The 11613-nt window shown below is 40.3% G+C and overlaps 1 protein-coding gene across 1 annotated transcript; it reads right to left on the bottom strand.

Annotated features, from left to right (window-relative positions):
* Window positions 1–4715: 4715 nt before the first annotated feature.
* On the bottom strand, window positions 4716–11465 carry LOC120062501 (LON peptidase N-terminal domain and RING finger protein 3-like). The gene is made up of 10 exons (XM_039012518.1): window positions 10688–11465; window positions 9977–10095; window positions 9605–9868; window positions 9259–9481; window positions 9036–9126; window positions 8457–8693; window positions 8143–8301; window positions 7614–7776; window positions 7351–7500; window positions 4716–7240 (listed from the first exon to the last, which is right to left on the bottom strand). The coding sequence occupies exons 1-10, from the start codon at window positions 11328–11330 to the stop codon at window positions 7079–7081; spliced, it is 2211 nt and encodes a 736-aa protein (XP_038868446.1). The 5' UTR covers window positions 11331–11465; the 3' UTR covers window positions 4716–7078.
* Window positions 11466–11613: the final 148 nt, after the last annotated feature.

The following is an 11613-nucleotide window of genomic DNA, read 5'->3' as shown; positions in this document are numbered from 1 at the left end:
AATACTACTACCTCAATTTAAAGCAGAGTCTGTGATCAGCTGGACTGACCTACAGTACCAGTCAAAGTTTGGATACACCTACTCATTCAAGGGTTTTTCTTTATTTTACTATTTTCTACATTGTAGAATAATAGTGACGACATCAAAACCATGAAATAACACACATGGAATCATTTGGCAACCAAAAAAAGTGTTAAATCAAAATATATTTCAGATTCCTCAAAGTAGCCACCCTTTGCCTTGAGGACAGCTTTGCACACTCTTGGCATTCTCTCAACCAGCTTCATGTGGAATGCTTTTCCAACAGTCTGCGCTCCCACATATGCTGAGCAGGTGTTGACTGCTTTTCTTTCACTCTGTAGTCCAACTAATCCAAAACCATCTCAATTGGGTTGAGGTCAGGTGATTGTGGAGGCCAGGTCATCTGATGCAGCACTCCATCACTCTCCTTGGTCATATAACCCTTACACAGCCTGGAGGTGTATGTTGGGTCATTGTTCTGTTGAAAAACAAATGATATTCCCACTAAGAGCAAACCAGATGGGATGGCGTATCGCTGCAGAATGCTGTGGTAGCCATGCTGGTTAAGTGTGGCTCGAATTCTAAATAAATCACACAGTGTCACCAGCAAAGCACCATCACACCTCCTCCATGCTTCATGGTGGGAGCGACACATGCAGAGATCATCCGTTCACCTACTCTGCGTCTCACAAAGACACGGCGATTGGTACCAAAAATCTCAAATTTGGAGTCATCAGACCAAAGGACAGATTTCCACCAGTCTAATGTTCATTGCTCGTGTTTCTTGGCCAAAGCAAGTCTCTTCTTATTGGTGTCCTTTAGTAGCTGTTTCTTTGCAGCAATTCGACCATGAAGGCCTGATTCACGCAGTCTCTGAACAGTTGATGTTGAGATGTCTGTTACTTGAACTCTGTGAAACATTTATTTGGGCTGCAATCTGAGGTGCAGTTAACTCTAATGAACTTGCAGGAGAGGTAACTCTCAGTCTTCCTTTCCTGTGGCGGTCCTCTTGAGAGCCCGCTTGATGGTTTTTGTGACTGCACTTAAAGAAACTTTCAGAGTTCTTGAAATGTTCCGTATTGACTGACCTTCATGTCTTAAAGTAATGATGGAATGTTGTTTCTCTTTGATTATTTGAGTTGTTGTTGCCATAATATGGATTTGGTCTTTCATCAAATAGGGCTATCTTCTGTATATGACCCCTACCATGTCACAACCCAAATGATAGGCTCAAACGCATTAAGAAGGAAATCAATTCCACAAATTAACTTTTAACAAGGCACATCTGTTAATTGAAATGCATTCCAGGTGACTACCTCATGAAGCTGGTTGAGAGAATGCCAAGAGTGTGCAAAGCTGTCATCAAGGCAAAGGGTGACTACTTTGAAGAATCTCAAATATAAAATATGTTTTGATTTGTTTAACACTTTTTTGGTTACTACATGTTTCCATATGTGTTATTTCATAGTTTGATGTCTTCACTATTATTCTACAATGTAGAAAATAATAAAAATATTTTTAAAAGCCTTGAATGAGTAGGTGTGTCCAACATTTTGACTGGTACTGTATATAAAACTCAAAGCATAGCGTGTTGATTCATTAGAACTGCAGTAGCATGGAAACAAAGTCAGAGGGAGTATTAACACTGCCTGTGGCTATTAAGCCATTCCTGCATTGCACAGTACACATTCCACATACTGTACCTGAAAATACCCTTTAGTTTGTAATGACTTAGATGGAACTTAATTTTACATGATATGACTAAGCAGGCACACTATCTTCCTTCCTGTGGACTAGTATTTATAACTAAGTAGCCTACTGTACCCAATTACATGTTATACAACCACACTTGGAACGGCTTGGCTCGCTTGACCTTCTTGGGCTGCGCTGCCATTGCAAACCTCTGTGCCATTTTCTGCTGTGTTACACAAGCACATTACTCACATCAAGGGCTTTATTATGTCTAGTGAATAAGGCACCTACACACCCAGTGGATGGCCCGGGCCAGGTACTGTTATATAAAGGCTGTTCAGCTGCAGCTGTCAAAGTGCAGATATGTCAGCCCAGACATTTGCTTCTATGGTCAGAATGTTAAAAGGTTACAAACCTTATTAAATGCTAGGTATTATTTACTTTTGACAACTTAGTGAATTGAGCTTCACCTCACTAAAGAAGTGTGATTCTACAGTTTTCCTGATGTTCATAGTGTCCACTTTTTGACTACTGGACCCCACTGACAGTGACCTGGCTGGAGAGGGGGTATTTGTTACATCATGCACATAAAAGCATGTACTGTGCTGTGAAAAAGTATTTGCCCCCTTCTAATTTTCTCTACTTTTGTATATTTTTTGGAATACTGAACGTTATCAGATATTCAACCAAAACCTAATATTAGATAAAGGAAACCTGAGTTAACAAATAACACAACAATGACTTACTTATTTCATAAACAAAGTTATGCAACACCCAATGCCCCTGTGTGTAAAAGTAATTGCCCCCTTACACTCAATAACTTGTTGTGCCAATATATTTTTTTTATTTGTAAACTCAAGTTCCCTTTATCTAATCTTAAGTTTTGGTTGAAGATCTGATAACATTCAGTATAAAAAATATGCCAAGACAGAGAAAATCAGACATGGCAAATACTTTTTCATGGCATTATACTTCCAGATGACAAAAGTGTTTCGGAGAGGGGAGATAACCGAGGCACTGACTCATGAAATCTCTTTTGTGTTCCACAACCTTCCATTTCAGCCCATGGGTTAAGCTCGTGTGCATGGGGTGTTTTGTTGGAGGCACAGACCACACATTCCCAAGAGTCAGGAATGTTTCAGTGGCAGAGATGTTTCCTGTGTTTCAGCTCGTGTTGATAGCCCTCTCAAACGTTGCTTTTGAAAAGCCTTTGCAATCTAATGGACCCCTCATCTGGTGTTTAAAGAATATGTATTTATTTAATTGAATTAGAGTAGACAAGTGTAATGCAAGATACGACTATGGCCACATACACAATACAACTTGTACAACTGATGTAAAATGCATTTGACACAATGTTTGTGATACAACAGTCTGCCTGCACAAAAATCATTACACAATCATTGGGTGGTGTCTCCACATTGCCTGTGTAAAAATGTTTTCGCGGACAAACTCTCTGTTGTATCACAACTGTTGTCACGTGTTGTAAACTAGGATGTGTACTCTTTAGTTTGACTCTTCCTCATCACAGACAAAGCGTTGAGGGATACAAAGACAAACCCTGCAATATCCGCTGCAATATGATAACCATTATACAACACTTTGATTAGCCACATTAAAATAGCATGCATTTATTCTCAGCAGCTTAAGGCTGAGGGCAGGCTGTCTGCACATTACAAGCACAGCCAGCACAGTGTGACAGCATGGAAGTGTTGGCAGCATTGAAGTGATAGGAGACAGTATCGAAGCCAGAGCCCACCCTCTGTGCCATCCATCCACTGGCAGCATCTCAGAGCTATCAGCCACAGGCAGCAGCATCTCAGGGCTATACATTGAGCACCTAACACTGTATCATATGAGCTTGTGGCACACACAGTCACACACTTCTCACATGGACACACTCTAGCCCTTTGACACACTGCCCTCTCACGCAGTTTCTCACACTGTTTACAATGGACGATCTAGCACTAAGTGTGAGTTCTGTCGTCAAATCAGTACACAGACAGGCACTTAACCTCCCAGATGCCTTTTCTGGTTAAGTTAGGTAACCAGTTTTCCCACAATGCACTGCTTTGCCCTACTTCTGTCAGTGTGCTACATGTTTTATAAAATTGGGGGAAGGTGTATCAGCCAAGTTCCAATAGCAACCCCTCTAGTGACCTTATCATTTCAGTTACATAACCTTACTTGGCGTGTAACATAGGACTAGTGTTATGTGGCCAGTCTGGCTAGGGCACGCTGATGAGGGATCTGTTTTAAGGCATATTCTGAGAAAGAGTATCTTTATACTCTCTAGTTCCAGTGGGGCTCTCAGTACAGTTGAATAATATCTGGCTTAGTCGCTTCACACCTTTGAGATCCCATTTGTCACTCACTAAAGTTTGTTTCTGCATTTGTCTGTCCTGAACAAACAAAGCATGACACCTTATTCAAAATAACAAAGATGGGGGAGAAAAAAGAGTCCCTTGCCATTTTGGCACTATTCCTGGACCGACTGCTGAAAAATGCCCTCTCTCAAAGGCAGAACAAGATACCCTGATCCTCTGCAGATGCTAACCCCATTTCAAAGTTTACGTAACGTCTGACTGCCCCGTTATGTAAGCCCTATTAAATATATCCCCATGGCTTCTCCCTCCCTCACTCCCACCAGACAGACAGCCTGCTAATTACATTGGTGCTACTTGTCCCCTCTTCCTCGGAGTCCATTATCCCTCCCAGTCAGAGAGGTGCGGTTCGGTATGGGTAAGGTCATCTCCTCCAGCAAAAAGGCAGAGCTGCAGAATGTGGGGCAGTGGGGCAAGGGGAGTGGAATAGTGTTTCCTTCCTCCTAAACCGTGACCTACATTCACACTGTTGTGTAAAGTCAATGCAGCCTTACATAAGCTTTCTGTTATGTCTCAACATTCTAGACGTTTCTAAAGACCTATATTGATACTACTTTAGACTAACACATAACGAAAGGAGAAAAATGTTGAACACGGGACGAGACAAATGAAAGACCATCGGTTTAGCTCATATTCCACTAATTAAGAGCCTTTTTTATTCAGAAGTGTGTTTTCTGTACATTGTATAACATTGCAATGACTACATTTCCATCAAAACAGAAATAACGTCAGATAAGATGCCTACAACATACAATAAAAAAAAATTGTAAACACATACAGTTAGAGGCAATTATACCTGTGTTATACAATCACCCAAAAACAGACTCCATCCATGGTCACCTCATCTCCATAGAAACAAATGACATGTCAATTTTAATTAGCATGTTCTGTGGTGGAAGAGCTACAGGTCAGTGTGTCAGAGGTAGAAGGTTTCAATCATTAGAGCAAGGTTCAATGTGGAATTCAAAAAGGGCAGGAAGATACTACCGTTGAATTTCTATTGTTTTAGCATTTTCTGATGTAAATTCTTTGCATAGAATTTGGCTTACATGCAACAGCCATATCAAATGTATATACATGCAAATATGTGATGTTGGAGAGAAAAAATAATAATTGATTGACATGCCAATCAATTAACTTTTATCCTGACATTTTTTAATTCAACCACTCAACCAAGGTTCAATGTTGTTGTTGTATATGAAAGTCCAGCTGAAAATACTCAAATTGTGTTCTTGCATTGAGATGATTTTCATTTTTAGTTGGGATAAAATACACAATATAATACCAATATTTGTAACAGCAATACTCACAATGAACCAGGACTGGAATTGTTTAAAATTACTGTTTGTCTCCTCAGCAATAGTTTGGACTTTAGTCTTCCTCGATGGAACACTACCTTGAACCCTGAATTCTACTACATAGTTTGAGCTTTATGGTACTGGCATCATGGAGGAAATCCAACTTAAGGCACTAAATGTTGAAAAAGATTAGAAATCACTGAGTGCTTGATGCTACCGTTTATGATTCCAGTGGACAATAACTGGAATGACAAGATGACAGTTCAAATGTCAGAAATAAGTATTCCAACTCCTTCATGAGCTTTTAGAATGGTTAGACTGCTGCCTGTTTCATCTGACTGTAATGTGTGTTTGAAATTATTTTCCTGAGTGTTTGGGGCTTAGGTCAGGACAACCAAATGCAAAATGTTTTTCTAAAACCAAACTGAGAATATTGGAAAGTGGTAAAAGTGGCAAGGCTGATAAATCCTGCACTCTCTACAAGTTGATATTTCCCATCTCTACAGTTATTTGCATGTTCACATTCATGTTGTTGTCTTTTGTATACAAGCCAGGAATCACGCTGCACAAGTGATAACCGTTATTGCAATCACTCTGAGTTTGTTGGTCACTTGTGTCACATCTCTAATTTATGACCATGTATGTTGCAAATAAGAGACAAGGCAGCCCTATATAAATACAATAACTTCCAATTGGCCCTTGGAATACAAAACATAATTGTTGTTCATTAACACATTTCCACAAGATTGAACAACATAACCATCCTGGTTCAACATTGTCTGTATAAAAAGGTGATCATCATAACATAAAAAATAACAGTAGAAAACTATTTTTTAAAAGTCAGACAACGAATCATGTAACATCCAACAAAACAATAAAATGTTTTCCTTTCTTAAAGGCAAATCTCACGACCCATCTTTGCTCACCATGTGAGTATCACTTATGCTGCTGCTGCAAAGTAGGTAATATAAATAACAATACATATTCCATCGTAAGTAGGAGATAGCTCCTTTCAACTGGAGGTGTATCACACTCCTCTACACCAAAACATTATCTGAATGATATAGTTAAAGCAGCAGCAGAACCTGTACTGTTCTGTATCGTCATTTTGTTAACTAACTTTCTACATTTTCAGGGGTTTTGGTTTTGATATGTCATTTGTGGTGGTTAGGAGATAGCTCCTTTCAACTGGAGGTGTATCACACTCCTCTACACCAAAACATTATCTGAATGATATAGTTAAAGCAGCAGCAGAACCTGTACTGTTCTGTATCGTCATTTTGTTAACTAACTTTCTACATTTTCAGGGGTTTTGGTTTTGATATGTCATTTGTGGTGGTTAATAAACCCTATGGAAATAAAAAGTTATTTATGTAATAGTTTAGAGTTTGTCATCCCTACCAGGGATGTAAACATGTTGCATGCACACGCTGTGTTTATAAATAATAACAAAAACTAAATAAATCATTATTGTCTTTAAAGCACACTGATTAAAAGATTCAGTCCATAAGTAGCCTCTTCTAATCCTTGGAAGGAAGAAATAATCAGCATCACATTTTGGTAATCTAATCAAAGCCCACTTGCCAATAACCTATTTACGCAGAAGGCTTTCGTTAACATTTGGTCTTTCTGACAAAACAGACATCCACATGGAGGAGAAGGATGGTTGTGTGAGGGTTGGAGTCACCGAGAGGAGCGGCTGTGGGTCATGAAGAGGAGTACTCTGCGGATGCCACTGAGTCTGTCCTTCAGGGAGGTCAGGGCAAGGAAGGGCAGCTGGGCTCGACCCTGCAGAGGAAGGACTGCCAGCAGCCACCAGCACCAGGATGGCCCATTGGGACTGACCTACAGGGGACAACGAGAAGAATCCATCCATAACCTGTTCAATACAAACTGTGTCGTATCAAAATAGAGTTAACACATATACGATCTGTATCCAGGGTTCACATATTTACCTGTGGTTCAGAGTTTTTCTCCGGCATGGGCCCAAAGTGACCCACGATCCTCTCCATCTGTTCTGCTTTGAGGGAGTTGACCCAGATTAAGGCCTGGTCGTACACTGCATCATGGAGACTCTGCAGCTCCTTCTCTGTCACACCCTCCACCTATACAGAACAAGAACAGCCTTTATTAGCACAACGAGATACACTTTAAACATGTTCAAACAAGTTCAGAGAACATTCACGCAAATGCTTGAGTTTATGTGAATAACAATGACCTTAATGTCTTCCAGGTATTCAATGTCTGCTGTGTTGTACCCATCTCTCTGGTGGTGCTCAATGACTTTAAACCTTCTTTTCCCGATGGTGTCAACAACGGAGCGGCCATCTGCAAAGAATTCCACGTTTCGGATCTCCAGGAGGCAACCGTAATCTGCAAATCTATGGGGAAGGAAAAAAAGTAGATATGGTAAGCAAATAACACCAAAAATGTGCTGAAGGCATTCACAGGGGGACCAAACAATAAAGTAGGCTATATCAACTATCTGAAGTTGATTATACAAAATGACATGCAAGACCTGCTCAGTTCTGATAATAGCCTAAGGCCAAACAAGAGAGTTGACCCAATGGGGACAAACAAGAGAGTTGGGACAAACAAGACAGTTGACCCAATGGGGACAAACAAGAGAGTTGACCCAATGGGGCTTCTGAGTTGTTAACATGAACTGCCAGATGATGCCGATATCCCCTGTCTGACTGAGGAACATGCAACACAATGTCTCTCTGCTTTGTACAGGCTTTACTCACCCTTTGAGGTTATCATCGAGGCACATTCCAAACTGCTTGGTACCCATCTCCATACACCTCCGGATCATCAGCCGGTAGCATGGCTCAAAGACGTGAAGAGGGCATGGAACGGTGGGGAAGGCCATGGTGCAAACAAATATAGGCACGTTCTTGTTTAGACTGCAAAAGAAGAAATCAAAGTAGAGAAAATTATTAGTTTGAGGAAATAATATATCCAAAGTTACAGGTGAAGAAACATAAATGCCATGTTACGTGTCTCTGTTACACAGTACTGGATCAATAGGGTAGTGTCTGTATGCTGACGTGATTCTTACTTCGATAAGTCTGCAATCTCCTCTGCATTGACTTTCTGCCTGTCCATGAGCTCGGATGGCAGATACTTGCAGATGAGGTTCTCCACCAAGACAGTCTTGTTGTATTTGCTTTCTGACAGATACTCTTTCAGATCCATCTTGCAGAGAGGACACTTGGGATTGTAGTCCAGACATCGCTCGAGGCATTTCAGACAGAAGGTGTGTCCACAAGGAGTGGTGACTGGTTCATAAAAGAGCCTAGGGTATACCATGGAGAGAAAGGATACTCAGAACGTCTCACACTACTCTATTGTTGATTACTTTCAGGTTATTTTTTATAGCCTATAGCATTTCAATTAGAATGTTTGATAATGAAATGTAAGCTATAACGGTGAAAATAAGGCTAGATGTTTACCTATTCATCTTTATTGCTTAATACTATCAGAAAGCAAGATTGATATCTTGTGTCAGGCTGAGAAAATAACTTTTAATCCTAGAATATCAGAATCAAAAGCAGAACACTATATTACTATCCATTTAGCCTTAAGTGGCAAATACTACAATTCAGCTACAAGTATTGTCATGGATGGTAGTACTCACCTCATACACAGAGAACACTCCAGGTCAGTCGGGTCTATGAGGCCAGCAAGCACTGTACTCCAGGAAGTTGCCTGTTCATTCTGGGTCACTTCTGTAAAGGAGAACCATTTGAGTTAGATAGTGAATCTCAACGACTACTTCACTTACAGTAGACATCATGCCAATAAAGCTCCATTGAATTAAAGAGCATTTAAGGGGTGAGACAAGAGGTATTTAAACTTACCATATCTTGAACGCTTGCAGATGTCACTACCGTCCACTTGGCTGTCCTCGGATGAGCTACGTTTGAGGAAGACGCTCCTGTTGGTGACGCTGGGATGGCAGACATTCACCTGATTTTCTCTTTTCTTTCCGCTGCATGTCTCAAATGAGCCATCTGTCTTAGATTCACTCATCGTGGGCGACAACGTCAACTTCTCGTCAGAGGCGATGATATTCTTGTATTCCTGTGAGAAAGGGTGATGATAGGACATTTTAGTAAGTTCATAAGTTCATGAGCTCAACTTCAGGCACTATATGATAGTACTGTATTATATAGAAAAACTCAGAAGATAGATGACTTCTCTTACCTTGTAAGATGTGGTGATGATGCAGCTTGAGGTGTTCAGGGCGCCACCTTTAAATCTACTTCTGGAAGATAGTAGACTTGTGCAGTCCAGGATTCTGTTGTGTACTTGATCAGTGACAGGGGCCAGGAGATCACTCAGAATCTTTTGCGCCTCTGTTTTTGCCAGTTTACTCTCAGGGTCTAATGCAATGACGATCAGGTACTCTCTTAACGCTTCTTCACATTTCCCCAGAGTGACAAGAGCTTGTGCTTTTCTAATATGTCCCTGGAAGAAAAATAATGTTTAGTAATCAGTACAATCCTACAATGTCTTTGGATTGTGAAGTTCTGATGATAGATCTAAATTAAACATGGCAAAACATCCAACCCTCACCATGGACCAAAGAGGCATGAGTTTGCATGCCATCTCTGCATCATGAAGGGCATCCTGGTAATTCTTCAGACTGGAATTGATCTGTGATCGGTTGCTGTACAGAACATGGTCCCTAGGAGCTGGAAAATAAATACAACATACTGAAAATGATAATCTATTAATTATTCCATCATTCTATCATTGAATGTCACACAAGACCAGTGTTCTTTAGATCACAGTGAAAATGTGGGGATTTTGGATTATTGTTGAGAGAGATTGTTGTTCAACATTTGAAGAAGTATATGTTTAAATCAATAATGACAGTGGAACCAATACTCCTGTGTCTACTGTTGAACATTAATTACCCTTGACCCACATTTATTTTACTGTTTGTTACACAATCACAACAAAATGTCATGGCTCAAATGTTACTCAATGTTTGGTCGCCTAGCCCAGTGTTGGTAACCATGGCCTAGCCTACATAACATTTTATTTAACCTTCACACGCCCATGTCTGACATAAGCACGACTCTCTCCGAATTAAGGGGTTATAGCCTAGTAAAACAGTGATTCAGCTGTCAATTAAACCAGCCCATGGGCACTGAAAACAGTACCCTACATACTGTTGCAACATTGCATAGGATATAGGCCACTGATTTAATTTAATTCCATTTAGAATGAGTTTGATTCCATTTTGAATATTGATTGAAATGAAAAGGTAAAATACTATACCTATTTGTATTGCTTCGTTGTATTTTTCCAAAGCAGAATCCATTTTCTCTGAATATAGTCCATTCCCCTCACGTCTCAGATGAACAGCAAGTAATTGAACTGGAAACCACTTTGATAACAAGTTACTAAGAACAACATTTACTCTATAATTGTCCACATCATTGAATTTGGTCATGTCATTGCACTCTTTGCAGCAGACAGGCATTTTTTCTCTGTCCAGGCACTTTTTGCAAAAGCAGTGTCCACAAGGCAAGGTAACTGGCTCGTATAGAAATCTATAACATATTCTGCAGGTAAATGCATCATATCCAACGCAATAGGAGTTCGTCTCCTGCCTATTGCTTTGACTGTCTGTCCCATCATTTCTTTTAATACTGTTAGAGAGATATTTAATAAGATTCTCCAGATGGACTGGTCGGAGTCTCTCGATTTCAGCCGCTTTTCGGTAGATTTCGAAAGCTTCGTTCAATTTGCCAGCAAATGCCAGGGCATCGGCTCGTTTCACCAACAGATCTTGCTGCTTACCAGGGTCACGGAGGTGCAGCATTTGACATTCGTATATGTCTGCTGCGAGCCCGAAGTTTTTAGATTTAAACGCTTCTACCGCAAGAAGCAGCATACAATCTGTACTATCCGTTCCCATGATGACAGCTGTTGTGTAGTAGTCTCGCGAAATTAATATTTCATTTTTGGAAGTAACAGGTCCTTCTCCATCTCATTTTCTGAGGTCTTTGCGCCTGTTCAGCTCACTACTCAGGCGATATGATAGCACACCATAAATAATATTCTCACTTTTTTTTATAAATGTTACATAAACTGTCATGTGACCACAGCCAGCTGTTTCTATTGGACAGGTTTCTAACGCGGTTACCTAATAACAATTCAGTTGTAACAGAGAGCGTCTGGACTGAGGATAGAAGTCGGTC

The sequence above is a fragment of the Salvelinus namaycush genome, chromosome 17 (assembly GCF_016432855.1).
Source record: "Salvelinus namaycush isolate Seneca chromosome 17, SaNama_1.0, whole genome shotgun sequence".
In the NCBI taxonomy this organism is placed as follows: Eukaryota; Metazoa; Chordata; class Actinopteri; order Salmoniformes; family Salmonidae; genus Salvelinus; species Salvelinus namaycush.
The sequence above is the reverse complement of the archived record's forward strand: the minus strand, read 5'-3'. Positions and strand labels throughout refer to the sequence as shown.